The 17,356-nt window shown below is 42.8% G+C and overlaps 1 protein-coding gene across 2 annotated transcripts in view; it reads left to right on the forward strand.

Moving 5' to 3' along the window:
- Positions 1–17,356, forward strand: part of LRGUK (leucine rich repeats and guanylate kinase domain containing) — a 119,040-nt gene that overhangs the window by 82,445 nt on the left and 19,239 nt on the right. The window contains exon 16 of one of the 2 annotated variants that reach the window (XM_060020008.1): positions 14,524–14,666. In XM_060020008.1, coding sequence (XP_059875991.1) covers positions 14,524–14,666 — 143 coding nt within the window. The remainder of the gene's footprint in view (positions 1–14,523; positions 14,667–17,356) is intronic. The other variant, XM_060020009.1, reaches the window with a different exon arrangement.

Consider the following 17,356-nt stretch of genomic DNA (forward strand, 5'->3'; position numbering starts at 1 on the left):
GGGCTCTAGAGCGCAGGCTCAGTAGTTGTGGCGCACGGGCTTAGTTGCTCCGCGGTATGTGGGATCTTCCCGGACCAGGGCTCGAAGCTGTGTCCCCTGCATTGCCAGGTGGATTCTTCACCACGGCACCACCAGGGAAGCCCCTGAGACCCATTTTTGAAGCCAGGGTAGTACTTGGAGGGAAGTGGTTGCCCTGGGGGTGGGGTGGCAAGCAGCTTGGATGGTGGGTCCTCAGGAGCAGCTTCCTTGAGCCATGGTGCCTTGTGATTCCATCAGATCTATTCTTTCCTTCCTTCCTCCTTTCACCACTTATTTACAGAGTGCCTGCTGAGCTTCTGCACCTTGCTAGGTACTGGTAAACTGGCATGACTCCTCACAGAGCTCGCAGTTTCTTTATGGGACAAGGAAAAAGGCCGGTAAACAAGGAAACAAATGGGGCTTCATCTGGCTTAGCTGTCCATCCCCTAGTTTCTACCATGAAAAGCAGCATTGACCCCTAAGGTGGTGAAATTTTAAATCTCATTCACTTAGAAACTTTTCTGGCCACTTTCAGACCTAGATATAAATTTTGGTTCTGTGAAGAAGCCTCTCTGTGTTTATTCATAAAAGTTTCTGTTTTCAGGTGACTAAATATTGCTCTAATTCCACTAAATAAGTGAATTATAGGCACTAGTATCCCCACAGAGAAGGAACGGTTAAATTCTTCGATGTGTGTAATTTTATTCTTTTCAAGATCCCAGGTGCATCAAAAAAAAGAAAAGATCTTTTTGGTTATTCATTTCTAAGGTTACATCGTCGTATTTGTTAAGATGTTTTTAGCTAACTTCTTTTTATATTAAAGCGGGAGCTGCCTCTAGCAAGAAGACTGCCTCTGGGGTGCCAGCACACCTGGTTCCATCCCCAAGGCACTTGGCGAAACTGCAAGCAGATGGCCAGATAACAGAGCATCTCTCTGGAATGCAGATTCCTGCAAAGGTCCCTGAAAATCAAAGCCTAGCTCCCTCCCAGAACCAGGAGCTGACTCAGGGGGGAGCAACCCATCAAAAAGAGCATTCTCCCAATAGCCAGGTCAGCGCTGTGCCCCCGCCACAGCCCAGCTCATCAGCGCTTGGTGTTCCCCAGCAGGCCTGAGACTCATCCCCAAACTGGAAGGAAGGGGATGCTCAACACTCAGATCTTTCTTCAAAAACAGTAACCACAAATCTCCCTGGGAATGAGGCCCCGACACCTGAGGTGAAAGCAGGTGAAGGGGGGCAGTCTGCCATCACTCCTTCCCAAGGGCCTTCTCAGCACCCTGACCCACCGTCAGCCCACAGCCCTCAGCTGGACCAGGATGAAGAATCAGGGGAGGCCAAGGTAACCCCCACTGGCCCTCTCCGCTCTGAACTTCCCCAGGGATCTGACCCAACATCCCTTAGCCCCCAGAGAACCCAGGATGAGGAAACTGGGTCAGCCAGTCTTCCACCCGGCAGTTCCCATCGTGATCCTCCAAGAGATCCTTCTGGTCCCGACGAGGCCAAGAAGCTTGGTCCACCTCTGGGAGATTCTCAGCAACCTCTGGAGGAGGGAATCCCCAGAGCAGAAGTTGTTCGGGTTGACACTCCTTACCCAGAATTGCCGCATCCCCAGGACTCAACCAGTACCAAACAGACCCAGGACAGGGAAGACCCGGTGACGTTGCCTCCCAGAAGCCGGCTGGCTCCCACCAGGCTGCCCCAGCCCTGGGTCCTTGCTCCTCTCCAGAGTCGGAGGCGCACATCCAAACTCCCCCCACCCAGCAGACAGGAGGCTCTCGGAACAGCCTCAGATCAAACTATGACTCCCTCTCCCAGGCCCCCGCTAGCTCAGGAAGGAGACCCCAGTAAACTTCCTCCCACCAGCACCCCCCATTCCAAAGAGCCACACAACCTGAGCCCCCATCCGGGCCACAGTCCCCAGCAAGTCCAGGAAGAGGAAGTCAGGGAAGTGAAGCTCCCCCTTATCAGGCCCCCGGGGCAGGAGCTGGCACCACAGCCCGAGGAAGGGGAGGTTCAGGTAGTCACGCTCCCTCGATTTCCCGCTCCCTTCTCAGAACAGCTGCCTCAGAACACGGGGGCCGCTCCTCATGATTTGAGGCCTGCAGAGGAGAGGCACGCTCCCAAGGCAGGCTGCTCCTCCAGCAAGAAGATTCCAGATGTACAGGCCTTGCCCCCAAACCAAGAGCCAGTACAGCAGACAGGAACTAGGAAAAAAAAAAAAACCCTATCCACAGAGACAGCTAAAGGGCCCTCACAGCTGAAAAGGGCACCACCTGGAGGCCACGAGGCATCCTTGCAGCCAGAATCCCAGAGTAAGCCGGCTCCCCCAGAGGCCCCCAGCCTCCTCGGAGCCCTCAGGGGGACTGGAGAGGGACAGTCCAATCACCAGCCATTCCTGAACCATCCCACGCTGAACCATTGCCTAAAGATGCCCAGATACAGGAAGAGAGAAGGGGAAAAGTACATTATTCCAGAAGAAAGGCCCATGCCAACCTCCTCGCAAATGACCTGGTTCAGAAAGTAGCCAGGTCCAAGAAAGGACCATCTTTGAAAAGAGACAATTTTGGAGGATTATCTCAAGAAAATATAGCTACCCTCAGCGGTGATCAGCCAACTCCAGGGGGTCATCCCCCACAAAGGAGACCTCTCCAGAGTGAGGGGCCTCTGCAGAGTCAGCACCCAGGGAGCACCCAAGGCGAAAAAAGAGAGGTTCATAGAAGGGGAAAGTCTCAGAAGGGAGAGGCTGCTTCGCACCCCCAGAGCGGCATGGTGTGGTCCCCGCCCAGCAGCCTGTCAAAGAGACTCAAGCCCATCAGGGGACCAGTCAGACCAGAGAGAGCTCTGTCCAAAGGGACGGTGCTTCCAGGCAGCAAGCCAAAGAGAGAGGCACCCGGAAACACAGGGGAGCACCCCAGAATCAGGCGTCTGCTGGGGAGCAGGGCAACTGGAAGGGTAGGCTGTGAGCTCGGGGCAGGCAGAGCACCAAGGTGTAAGCCATCCCTGGGCCACCAGGTCATTAACGTCTGCGCCCCCTAAAGCAGTGCTATGCAGAGTGGAAAGCTATGGCCAGGGCGCTGTGGTCTGCACACCAGCTTCCCTCTGCAGCCCCTAGCCAGCATGGATGGGAGGCCCCCCGTTGCATTATTAGAAGGTAGTTAACCTTCGCACACGTGTGCCACCTTTGTGGCTCACCCTCGCAGCCTGGAAGAGCAGCCCTGTGGTGGGGTACACCAGCAAGCGGTGCCCCTGCTCCAGCAGAGAGAGCTGGTCTGAAAGATTGGTGCCGGCCGGGAGGCGTTGTGTCCAGACTTGGACGAACTCCAACCTGACTTCAGGCTCTGGCAGAAGCAGTGCTGAATTGCCATTAAGCTTTCTTTTATTCATTAGGAAAATTTACTTGTAGATTAGAAAATTCTCTCATGCTTCTTGCGTTATCAAGGGATCCAGAAGCAAAAAGAACTCTGAGAAAGGAATCCTTTGCAGTTTCTGGGTCTTGGTCTCTCCCACAAACATTCCAAACCCACAGTTAATTTGTGGGAAGAGGACAGGTTTTTTACGCCATGACAAGTGATCGAGGGCTTCGGATTTGCATTGGCTTATACTGCCTGAAACTTATTTTGTTTGAAATGGACACCTTCCTTCTCTCTTTGAAGGGGAACCTCATGTAAATTAGCTCATGCCTTCGTTATGCCAAACCAGCTGGTTAAAAGAATTAGTAGGGAGAAAACTGAGGCGAACCCATTTTTTATTTATCTATTCATAACATCAGGATTCTTTTGCTGGCAAGTGACAGGAATCCAACCTGAGCCAGCTTATGTGAATCTTTTAGAAGGGAGGGGAGTATGTCACTCAACCAAACTCTGGGGAGGGCAGAGGGGCAGCAGAACCTCAGAGAGATTGGGGACCATCTCTGAACATAACCAGAACTGTCATCATCTCCAGTCTTTTCGTCATCTGCTGGACCCTTGTCATCTCCTAGAATCTTGTCATCTCCAGGACTCTTATCATTTCTCATCTCTGTTTTTTTCTCCGTGTTGGCTTCCTCTCTATGATATAAATGACTATATATCAGTTTCTGCACATGGCAGGGAACATGACCGTCAGTAGCTCTTACATTTTACATTTGGTATTATATCTGGCACCTCCCACTACCAGAAAGTGATTAACTCACATGCTCCTTGGTCCTAAGATTTAAAAAATTATATTCAGGGAAAGACTCTGATTGGCCCAGCGTGGGTCAGATGCTCATTCCACAGCCAATTTACTCTGGCTGGGGACAGGGCACATTTAGATATACTCATTGGGTTCAATACTCATTGGGCTACGGGCCTGCTGACATAGATTTCATTGCTGAGTGATAGTCCATTGTATGTACGTACCACAACTTCTTTATCCATTTTTCGCTTTCTGGGATATTAACTTGTACCGTCGACGAGGTTCTTGTCAACAGAGCCGTCCCAAACTTTGGGGTGGCTGTGTCTTTTTGATTTTAATTTCCCTAAGCTATAGGACCATAAGTGGCAGTGCCCTAGGCTCTGTTGCTTTGTTTTTTAGAAGTTTCAGGAAACACCATACACTTCTCCAGAGTGGCTGTTGGCAATTTACATCCCTCCCATGAGAATAACTAGGCTCCCTGTTCTCCATGGCCTGTCCTGCCTTTCCGGATTTTACACTTTTTTCAGATGGCCCTTTTGACCAGGGGGAAGTGAGACTTCATTCAATCCTGTGAACCCTAGCATTCACATAAAAGAGAATAACCGTAAGCAGAGCAACCAGTTTAATATTTGACTCTTAAGAATTTACAAGATATTTATTGAGTACTTACTATGTATACATGTTAAGCTGGGTTTGGCATCCTGTATTTTAAAAATGTAACTGATGACTACATGCCTGTGTAAACGTGTCTTATCTTACACAAAGAGCATGTGTCCACAAAAATTGTGTGTATGTCAAGTGTTATTTCAAGTGCAGTAGAGAAAATTGATATTTTTATAATCCAGGATGCAGGACTCTTCTTGTATAATGAAGAGCCTATGTTATACTAATAATTACACTCTGATTTGTCTGGTTTGTACAAGATGAAATGAATAGGTGAATTTTTTAACATCTCATAACTTATTTTTCTTAAGTTAGTTCAAGTCCCCCAACAAGCATTGATTGAGTACTTCATATATGCCAGACACTGTGATAGTTTCTACATAGAGTAAGATGGTGAGGACACTCCAAGGAGCTCTCTCTTCTCAAGGGAGACGGATAGGAAGGTTCATTACATGTGATCAGGGCAGCTGGAGGCCCCACAGCACGCTAGGATAGGGTTAACATCAAATAGAGAAGGAAACTCCCAGAACGCCATAAGAATACTAAGAAAGGCCACTGAATTCAGGCTGGGATGTGAGAACTGGATCAGAAAACACTTCCAAGAGGAAGTCATCCTTTCAGCCAAGTCCTCAAGGTTGCAGAGCAGTCAGCAGACTGATGGAAGGGAAGGGAAGGTCTCAGACGAGGGAACAGCATCTGCCTAAGCGTGGAGGGAAGAGCAGGCGTAGCATCTTCTGGACCGAAGTGTCAGGAGAGCTATAGGCGTACGTAGCTCCAAAGGGCACATTGTGCTGTGCTCGTGAGATTGGAAACTTGATCTTCTGACAATGGGGAGCCATTGAATGGTGAAATTTTTTTTTATCTTAGAGGCATCTGTTTCGAGTCAGCGTAGAGGATCACTTTAAAGAGGGCAATTTAGATGGCAGCAGGAATGCTGGGAAGCTATTACATTAGTCCTGACAGGAAGGTAGTAAGGGCCTGAAATAAGGCATTGTGGCAGGAATGGGCAGATTCAAGATATTGGACTGGATGTAGAGGGAGTGCAGACTGTGAAAGAGAGGAGGAAAATCAGGATACCCACCCACCTTTAGGACCTTTGTATGGGGCATTTTAGAGGCACTAGTACCTCACTGAGGTGAAAAACTTTAGAAATTTCCTTGGTCTCCTCGGGCAGCTGTTTCTGAGGCTCAAGGCATTTGGGGCTGCATTTTCATTAGGGTTCTCATGCAAAGTGAGACGCCAAATTTCCCATCTTTTGACTTGGAAGAAGTTCTAACGCCCTTCCCTGGGGTCCATGATGGTGTCAGGTTCGTGTTTGTGTTTTGGTCGTATTAACATCTCAGATTCAGTGCAGCTGGACATTTTGTTTGTTGTTCAAGGAAAGGAATAGAAAAGATTACCAACTCCTCCCTTGGTGAGAGGTTTTTAACAGCTATTATTGATTTTTCTCAGTATAAGGGGAACTTCTGCTTTTTAACTGTAGAACATAAATATTTAAAAAATTGTCATTTTCCATCTACATTTACAAACAAAGTTCATATCACTTTCATATGCTATGTTCCTCAGCAAAGGGATCTTTATGGGGAAAAAAAAGAACGTTGTGGACTTTAGTCATTCTATTAGCTAATACAATCTTTAGCTTTTTAAAAGAAGTCTGGCATTTAGTATTCAAATCAACAGAGATGATAATTCCACTGGGTGCAAGAGCCTTCTTCAAATATTTAAAGAGCTAAATCAATTCTTTTCAAACCTCAAAAGATAATTGGACAAAGGGTAATTTGTTAGTAATTTACAGAAGGAGAAGTAAAAATGGCCAAAAAATATGTCAAAAAGTATTTAAGTTTCACTGTCACTGTAAGTCAAAACAGAATAGACTTTTTTGGGTACCAGAGTGGCAAAGATGGAAAACAAATGCCTGTTCTCGGTGAGGCTGAGGGTCAATGCACTTTCTCTATCATCATTGGGAAGCTAAATGGGCACAACTTTTCTGGGGACGGCTTTACAGTACCTGTCAAAGCCTCCAAATATTGCACGTCTTTAACCTAGCAATTCCAATCCAAGAATTATAAGGAAATATGGTATGTACAAGGGTGTTCATATTAATGTCTTTGTAATAAAACCTGGAAGTAATTAAGCCAGCTAATGGGATTTCAGAAATAAGTTATGGGCCAAAAGTTCTGGTTCAGCTGTATGTTGCCATTATAATCATGTTGTAGAATTTTGGAAGAGGAAAATATTTGTTACTTATTAAGAAGAAAGCAGGTTAAGGAGGTACAGCTAGTATGGTTCCAGTTGTCAGCTCTGGGTTGTTAGATTATGGGTAATTTTTATTTTCTCTTTTATGCTTTTTAGTATTTTGTAAATTTTCTACAACAAGCCTGTGTGTATTCAGAAAAAGTTATATAGAAGTAAATTCCCACATATGAAAAGCTGTCCTGTGAAAGCAGCACCCTAATATTCTATTTCGATTTGGCTTAATGAGAACTTTCTAGGAGTCAGAGTCATGTACAGAGGAGCAGACAGGCTCTCCCCATAACTTAGATGCTCTGTGATGGGAATCTCACAGAAAGTCTCCTTAGGTTGGGTGATTAGTCAGACTGGCTGAAATTTAAGGTTCCTTTTATAATCTGTGATCTGTTCGCTACAACTAGCTCTACTGGCTGGCTCTGAAGAACCCGGAAGCCTATTTTATTAAATAGAGAGCCTAGTACTAGAAAATTGCAGAGTTAGTACTCATTAGATCAGTGGCTTTCAAACTTTCTAGTCCAAAACCGGTAACTAGGGGTACAGCTCATAATATCATAACCTACACACAGACCTACACGCATGGAAACAAAGGTATAATGAAATACCTTCACTGTGGTGATAAACTCTGATACCTTCTATTCTATTCAATCTTAATTCTTTAACACACTGGTCATGACCTATTAAACTGATTTCACAATTTAGTCTGCAGCCTGCAGTTTTTGAAAAACCCTGTACTGAGTGCTCTGGAGGTTTGCTATGGTTCTGTTCTTAGAGGCCTACTGACCAGGTACTACCCTGCTCAGGTTGCCTTCAAGTGAGGTGGGATGGATTGGCGTGATTTATACTGAATTATTTTCTGTGACAGCAGAAGGATTCAGTGTATTAGCAGTTATGCTCTTTGTCAGTGTTAGGACTCTGGATAAGGTATATTGAAAATTTTTATGCATAGTATAAAGTTCTTATGTAAAGCTAAAAAAACCAGTCTTGATCGATAGTGTTTTAACCACTAAGTCCTTAGCTGGTTCCCTTTCCTTTTGTTTCACGACAACACTGAAAATCACCTCGTTACTATAAAGGTTCCTCCAAATCACAGTCTGTCCATAAATGAATTTAAAGACATCATTCTAGAAATCACATTTCTTTATTGACAGGCATTCAGAAAAGAAAATAAGAAGAGACTGTTTCTTTGTGTTGATGATAAATAATGTTAGACCACCAAATCGTTCATCTCAAAGGTGATGATGAGAGAGCAGTCCTGATTAGCAAAAGCTGGAGACATTTTTTAAAAAGTTTGTAACCTTAGAAATTCATGATTTCAGATAACACTGAGTCAAAATTTTCATTGGAAATTCCAGTTCCAGTATAATCTAGCTGTGTGACCTTGAGCAGTTTACAAAAGTCTCATGTAATATAAAATGGAGATAATAGAAGTACCTGCCTCAAGATTATTGTGAGGATTAAATGAGTTAATATATTGAAAAACACCCAGAACAATGTCTGGCACATAGTAAGTACTTATATGAGTGTTTGTTAGCATTAACATGTAAGCAGTAAAAAAAAAAATTTTTAAATAGCATTTTATCCTTTTTTTTTTTTAAGATTTTTGTTTGTTGTTGATGTAGACCATCTTCAAAGTCTTTATTGAATTTGTTACAACATTGCTTCTGCTTTATGTCTTGGTTCCTTGGCCACGAGGCATGTGGGATCTCAGCTCCCTGACCAGGAATCGAACCCGCACACCCCCCTGCATTGGAAGGCGAAGTCCTAACCATTGGACTGCCAGGGAAGTCCCAGTAGCATTTTATCCTTAATTGGAAAGGACTGGTGGAAATATTTGGCAAATGATGCGGTCTTCTCTGAAAATCCTTTAAAATTTTTGACAACCTTAATTGAATAAAGGGCCTTAAACAGAATTAGGATTATATTGGAAAGAAATTGCAGTTCAGGAAAATGTTACTGAGATCAAGAGATTCTTTAACGCACATTCACAGGTAGCATTGCAGCTTGGAGAACTGAGTGAGGAGACATCAGTTCCGAGGTTATTATGAAATTGACATGTGATACACATGGAAGAGACTTGTAATAGCGCCTAGAACGTAGCATGCTCAGTAAATGTTATCTATTATTTTTATTGTTATTATGTCATTGATAATATCAAAGGCATTTACATTCTGTGTTTCGTCTAGGTTAGATGGTAAATGGCATCAAGTTACTTGACTCAGGAATAAACTACCAGATAGCTGGCATTTTGTTTTCTCTTTGTGGTAGGTTGAAACAGAGACTGGCTTCTACATGGTACCGGATCTAAAGACCCTTGGTTTCCAAGGACAAAGATAGCAAAGGGAAGCAAGACAAAAGATGTCTTTGCTTGAGAAGTGACCAATGAAACAACATCTTTGAAAATGTTGTTCTTGAAGGATGAGCTCTTGCAAACGAAAACTACACTTAGCAGAGGTGGGGCTGTAGGGTTGGGTGGAAGTCACATCGGAAATTTAGTTATCAAACGTACCGCTCAAAGGAGAGGAAGCCTTTAGTTTGTGTTCCAGCTCCCTGAATGTTTCTGTCCTATTTTCTGTCAGCCATAGCTACCCTTTCCTTCTCTCCTTATCCCAAATTCTGTACACGTCCAAATCTTATGCATCAAGTTTCCACTCTTGAAGTTTATCTGTCCTACATCCTCTCTCCTTCAAAGTGTCAGTTAACTACTTCATGATAAACTCATTCATGTAAAAGAAACCCTGAAATTCATGGTACTATTGTTTTATGTTTTATTTAGGACATCCTCTATACAGTGTCCAAATATTTAACCCATTAGTTCAGCTCTACTGAAGACATTTCAAAGTATGAAGTTCAATGGAAAAAAGCATTCTTTTTGTACCTCATTCTTTCAGTGTGAGAAGGCCCGTTCACATGCTTCCTTTGTCCTGATGTAGAATCTGTTCTCTGTTTAAATAGCTGATTATTCCTTTGATCGGACACTCAAGAATATAGCACTTTACTGTTAGAATAGTTTAGTATGTGCACTCATTTTATCATGTATAGCATGAACATTATTACTATATGATAGCTTTCTACTATAACAGCTTATTTTGCTATGGAAAATTTTTATGGATATTATGTGAAATGATTATTTTTCTAGTTGCTATTATTCCTTTCTCAGAAACACAGATAGTCAAGACTTATAAGATTTAATTCTGTCCTGGAAAAAATGGCTTCTTTTGGCACCTTCAGTTTTGTGATAATACTTTCTAATGAACTGAGCATTTCCCTTAACCGTGAATTATGCAACTATCCTATCAAAAATAAATAAATATTTTAAATTGTGTAGCAGATTATTATGCTTTAATTTGCTTTTGGTCCTTTTTATGGTTACATATTTCAGCATTGAGACTTTTACAGGGATTTTTATAGCTATTTACATTTCACATATGTATATGTATTTAATCATGGTAGTGTAAATTACTCTTGCTAATTTAAAAAACCTCACTACTACCAGAATAAACATGTTTTTTAAGCCCCATTTGAGTGGGAAAAACTGAATGATTCTGGCTATCTGAGAACTTTTGTATGAAAATTAAAGCCTACTTCCAAGTCATACATTTCCAAGTGTTTTCAAAGAGAGACAAACACTGGTGCTGATTTTTTTTTTTTTTGGCAAAGTTTTATTTAAATATTAATTTGGTCTCATGTTTTTAGACAGGAGATTGACTTAGTTGTTTTGCTATACAAATAACCTTACTGCTGTAGAAAAATTGGTTATCAAAATAGGGATTTTTGTTTTTCAAAATATACACAATCTGACCCCCAAATTCTAATTTTATTACTAGTTATTGAAATGGCTGTGTGCCTATAATATCAGATCATCAGCATCTTTTATTTTCTCCTTTCTTTTTTGCAGTAAAGGGCCCTATATAGTCTGTGTCATAATGTGTTATGAAATATACACAGATGTTTTATCTTAGGTGCATGGCTTCTACTGCATTTGTTATTTTGGTTGGATTCTGTGGTTATTCTTTTAAAATGTTTTATACGAATATTATTTTAATTCACTTGACTGCAAAGAGAGATAATTCTAAACAAAAGGTCTAAGTTATTTTGAATTAATTTGAGATGTAGTTCTGGTTCCAGATATTTCATTTATATTTTCTTATATTTGGTAATGATACCAATCCATAAAATAGCTTGAAGATCTGTCACGCATCATTAACTTCACTTAGGCTTCATTGTAGGTGTTTAAGTAAATGTAACCAGCTTATATACTGAAGAACTTGGTCATTTTTGTGGACTGTACAGTAACATATATATAATTTAATGTTGCCTCAAGGTTGACTTTTAGATACTTTGAATAAGATCACTTTAAGAAACTTGGTTGCAGGGTATTATAACACTGGTAACTGGGTTGTTTTTTTTATTGAGAAGTAAGATCTCTTGTTCATTAATGTATTAAGACATTTGAAACTATATTAAGAACTGTATGAAACTCTTTATTATAGGAGTCCGAGTCCCTAAAGTGGCAGCATTACAATGTAGTTTAATAGTAATCTAAACACATTATTTTTTCCCAAATTGTTTTGTTGCTGAGAAACCATTAAGACATTCAACTGTTGAATTACAGCTGCGTTGTATCATCAGATAGAACTTGGTTTGTTTACATCATAGTACAATTGGCTTACGTCTGAGAAAGCTGGAAGAAGGAACCCTGACACAAATATATACTATATTTTAAATAAGCTTTTATACATAGAGAGGGTCATTTCTATGGAAATTATATAAATATAGCTTCTATTTCTTTAAATTTCATCTTTTTTTTCAGATTCATCTGATCTTTTTCACAATGCTCTGTTCTTAGAGTCCCATCAAGAGGACAAGTGTTTTGGTTTTGTTTGTTTGTTTTTTAATGAGCATAAGATTCAGCCCTTCCGTCTCTTTTTTGGTTGTTAGTTTGCCTTGTTTCAGCCGTGCTGAATTCTTTACTGTAATTCAGTTGTGTTAAGCATGCTTCTGGGTCTTAATACAAAGCCACTCTCTCTGCCTGATATGCTTTTGCCCCAGATATTTGAATGCCTTCCTTCTTTATGACTTCAGATCACTGTGCAGATGTCACCATCTTAGGGAGGACTTCCTTTGGCCATCATGCTGTCTCTCACTGTCTCCTTATCTGCCTGCCTGGTCCTTCATCGCACTTATCACTACTACCTGACATTATCTGGTGTTATTGTCTGTCTTCGACATTAGAGTGTAAGTCCCACAGGTCAAGGACATTTTATTTACTGCTCTATCCCAACACCCAGAGCGCTGTCTGGCACATAGTAGGTGCTCAACCGATACGGGTTGAATGGCTTTTCCATTATGAAGATTTAGCAGAGTATGTTTCCACATAATAATCGTGTCCTATTACCTCTGTGATTGTTATGAACATAGTTACTTCAATGTTCTTTCCAGAATGCTCTATCACCTGGAATTTCTTGGCTGTGGATTTGCCCATTTGTTGCATCTTCTGAGTCTCTCCCCCTCTCTCAAGACTGGTGCTGGGTTGTGGAGCTTTAGGCTTCCCTACCATGGTTCAATACTTTTACTTGTCTGCAACACCTTTTACCTACTTTTTTTTTTCTAATTTATTTGTTTATGGCTGTGCTGGGTCTTCGTTGCTGCACACAGGCTTTCTCTAGTTACGGCAAGTGGGGGCTACTCTTCGTTGAGGTGCACGGGCTTCTCACTGCGGTGGCTTCTCTTGTTGCGGAGCACAGGCTCTAGGTGTGCGGGCTTTGGTAGTTGCAGCACACGGGCTCAGTAGTTGCGGTACATGGGCCCTAAAGCATGCGGGCTTCAGTAATTGCGGTGTATGGGTTCAGTAATTGTGGTGTGCAGGCTCTAGAGTGTGTAGACTTCAGTAGTCGTGGTGCGCAGGCTCAGTAGTTGTGGCATGCAGGCTCTAGAGCATGCGGGCTTCAGTAGTTGTGGTTCATGGGCTTAGTTGCTTCGCAGCATGTGGGATCTTCCTGAGCCAGGGATTGAACCCATGTCCCCTGCAATGGCAGGTGGATTCTTACCCACTGGACCACCAGGGAAGTCCAGCTTTTTTTTTTTTTTTTTTTTTTGCAGTACGCAGGCCTCTCACTGTTGCGGCCTCTCCTGTTGTGGAGCACAGGCTCCGGACGTGCAGGTTCAGCGGCCATGGCTCACGGGAGCCGCTCCGCGGCATGTGGGATCTTCCCTGACCGGGGCACGAACCCATGTCCCCTGCATCAGCAGGCGGATCCTCAACCACTGCTCCACCAGGGAAGCCCTGTACCTTCTTTTTATCAGCTAGGGATTGCCACACAATTTGGTAGGAGTCAATTTCAGATTCCATACCAGCACACAGCCCAGGAGTAGAGGTCTGATTTCCCACGGGTGTCTCCACCCTCAGTCCAGGTGAGACTGTGCCCAGGCTAAGTCCTGAGGTCTGTGGGCTGAGATTTCCAGACACTCCCTTTCCCACTTCTCGCCTAATAGAGAGCCCAGGTCTCGTACATTAAGCACACAGGGACTGGCCTTGCCTCTCAGTCCAGAAACCTCAGCCCCTGAGGCACTCTCTGACCTCTTGACATCAATTTCCACTCCTCTGACTTGGAATCTTCACTTCACTTCCAGCACCTGGAAATTTTTCTTGCTTGGTTTCAGTTTTGCTATGTGATAAAAACAAATTTCTGTTATATGTTATCCACTATTTATTTTGCCTTGGGTGGGGCTAGCTTCCCACGTCTGCTCAGTCAGCCGTATTGGCTAGTGTAGGTGTGGAGATTATTTATTTTGGCATTTTTGTAGCAATACTGTAAGTGTTGATGTTCCTAATAAATCCAAATGTATGTACACCTGGGCCCGCTATACGTGAGCAGTGATAGAAATTTAGATTCTTTATATTCTAGGCCTCTGGACATTCTGATGTTTTGTAGGGAACATTAGACAGTATTTATGTGTAAATTCTGTTAAATACTGACCTCATCATCCACTCCATTCTTTTAAAAAGGTTTTTCTTAGTGTTGCATGATGATGATGATGATGATGATGATGATTTTAGCCTTTTAGGACAATTTTGTCAAATGGAAAGTAATTATAAAGGGGACTGTTCACTTAAGTATCTGAAAGCCATTGTTTTTGTTAAGTTTTACTTCCTTTAATTCCATTCATAAGTCTGTATTATTTGAACACTAAGGGTACTCCCAGGACATGTCTACTAGGTGCTGCAGGCTGACTTTATAATTTTCAATAATAATTATTATTGTTATCGTGTTCTGAGACATAAATTTTTAGTTATCTTACTTTCAAGTTGAAATGCACAGACTTTAAGTATACACTTTATTGTGTTTGGGCAAATCCACGTATAAAACATTCTCTTACTTCAGAAAGTTGCTTTATCCAATTTTATGCCTTTTATTTTAAACTTTACTTTTTTCCCTAGCAGATATTAAGAAACCTCAGCTGAAACCTGAAAAGACTTCGAAGAAGTTTAGAGCTTCGAGTGAATTTGAGTCCCTGGATTTTGCAGACAGAAACTACTTTGTGAAATTATGGGCCAAACTTTCAGGCAAAAACATACCAGCGGTAAGAAGGGATAGAGGGGTGAGGGAAGCTGGAACTGAGCATTACAAAAGTCAGACAAAAAGGGCATTGGATATTTCAAGACTAATAAGTTTCACCAAAACTGTCCTCTGACTGGTGTCAGCTGAAGACAAGTTTTTTCCCCCTCTTTCTACACCTCTAAGAATAGGCATGGGTTCTAAAAACAGAATATACAGTGTAGATTTTTTTGAGTACCTTTCCCCCAGGCTCCCAGTGGAAGTTCTGACGCTCAGTTCTCCTATTTAACAAGCATAGACAAGAACTACATAGAATTAATACTGTAGAATATGTATTTCAAGGGAAAACTTGCTTTACTGTTGGGATATAATGTTGAGTATTCTTGTGCTGAGCCTTCAAAGTGAGTCCACTCAAAGAGTCCATGTCTTATAACCTTGCAGTACTTAGACCCATCCTATGACTTAAAAGATCCCGTTCTTTGAGAACTCAGAGAAGTCAGGATATGTGGAAGCTGGCCCTACCTTCATATTAGGTCATGCTCTTTTCTGTTTGTGATGGTTTTTCTGTGACGGTCTGGGAACACAGAGACCTAGATCGTTGCCATTGCCTCAGAAGGGACAGAACTTCTGATTTGGTTGTCAGCTCCTTGGTCGTGTTTCCCTAAGCCTTGCCTGTTCTAAGCAAATAATCACGTTGTCTTCTAAAGTCAGAACCATGGGCAGTGGTCACAAGAATCAGACTGGTTACTTCAGTTGAAAAGTCTAGGGCTGTGGTGTACATGGGCATAGCTATACATTCTGCTCTGATTAAGTCATAAGAATGGGATGTTTGAAGTACAAGGAACAGATACCCGTTAAAGTCAGCTTAAGTAAGAGGTAGTTCCATTATTAAAAAATATATGATGAGTGGATTCACAGTGCATCGGGAGCAGGGATGAAGTACAGATCTCACAGGAACCAGAAATAGGGTTGGAAAGTGCGTCCCAAAGGCATCAAGTTCCTCTCATCTCTGCTTCTGTTTTTCCCGTGCTCTGTTGTCCTCTCTCTCCTGGCTGGCCTCCTCCACTCACTCAGCTTCCCTCCCACATAATTTGAACTCATTTGCACACGTGCCAGCCCTGACTCACCATGGCTCTCTGCCTGTGGCTCTATGCCCACAATTCCTGGCCACTTCTCTCCGTATCTTTAATTCATACTGTGGAAAGCAAAGCAATCTAATTGGCACAGCTGGACTTTTTAGCCATACCACACAGATCAAATTAAACTGCTTGTCCTGTCACCAGTGTCAGGGCAAAAGGCAGGGCCACTTGATACACATTCTGGCCTCTTAGAAGCAGCAGGGGATGGGTGCACTCTAAACATCTAAAAATAATATAAATTTGTATCCTGATACTGGAGTACAGGAAATGCCCTATTTATTTATCCAAAATAAGTTAACTCTGGAATTGTTCCCACCTACCAGGATCTGTGGGAAATCAAATATCAGTCATTAGGAGTGGGGATCACTCCCATTCTTTGGATTAAGTTCAAGAATCCTGAGGTTTATGTCATGCTAGAAACTTAGGGAAGGGCCTCTGGTCTCCAGACTATCATGGTTACCATGGAGATGTTCCTTGTCTGAAACCCGGAGTTCCATTCTGAGCCAGGGGCTCTGGTATTCTCCAGATCCTCTCCTGCTTGTATGTTCACCCAGTGCCGACCCCCAAGGTCTCACCACACCCTGGGAGCGCACTCGACATGAGGAGCCCGTCAGCCTCTGTCCTTGCAGTCCTGGGAAACCCAGCTCTTTTCAAGTCAGTCTACCACTTTCTCTCTGCACCTGCTGTCCTGTACAGCTTCATGCTTCTTGGAGCTTAGACTTTCAAATATAAGGTCTTCTTTTAATCTCCCAGGACATGGCATATCCAGACTGTAAAAACTCCAGAGCACACATCCTTAGCCACCTTTATTCTTTAATCACAAGTCTGTGTCTTGACAACCAGAGCCAGCTCACGTCCCAGTTAGACTGTCCTGCCGCACAACATCATTCACACCGATGAGAAACACACCGTTGAGTCACACCCTCTGCCCGTTAGTGGGTATCCATGATTTATTTAAATATGACAAATCTGAATATTACCTGTTAGAAAATTTTCAGGCCTAATTAAAGGTAGCTTTTCTTTTCTTTTTTTTTTTAAGATTTTATTTTTATGTGGACCATGTTTTTTTAAGTATTGAATTTGTTACAATATTGCTTCTGTTTTATGTTTTGGTTTTTTTTGGCTGCGAGGCATGTGGGATCTTAGCTCCCGAACCAGGGATTGAACCCACACCCCCTGCATTGGAAGGTGAAGTCTTAACCACTGGACCGCCAGGGAAGTCCCTAAAGATAGCTTTTCTCTGGTCAAGGGCACTCAGGTACCCAGGAGCAAGAACAGAGGAACAGATGAAAAACACACACAACACGCACACAGTGGGTTTTCAGCTGTAATTCATCTCCGACATCTCAATATAAAACTAATGAACAGTATGGGGGAACTGGAGGGTGGAGGGTATGATAAAAAGGCAATGCGAGAGTAGAGGGGCCACCTTGGTGGCGGGAGGGGAGCAGGTATGTGGACCACGTGTTGTCAAAAATTCTTATGTAATTTTGACATGTCCAGCACCACTCCTTACCTGTAGTCACCTCCCTGAGAAACTGTTCAGCCCCCATAATCCAGGGCATCTAGAGCCTAG

This window comes from Delphinus delphis, chromosome 9 (assembly GCF_949987515.2).
Source record: "Delphinus delphis chromosome 9, mDelDel1.2, whole genome shotgun sequence".
Taxonomy (NCBI): domain Eukaryota; kingdom Metazoa; phylum Chordata; class Mammalia; order Artiodactyla; family Delphinidae; genus Delphinus; species Delphinus delphis.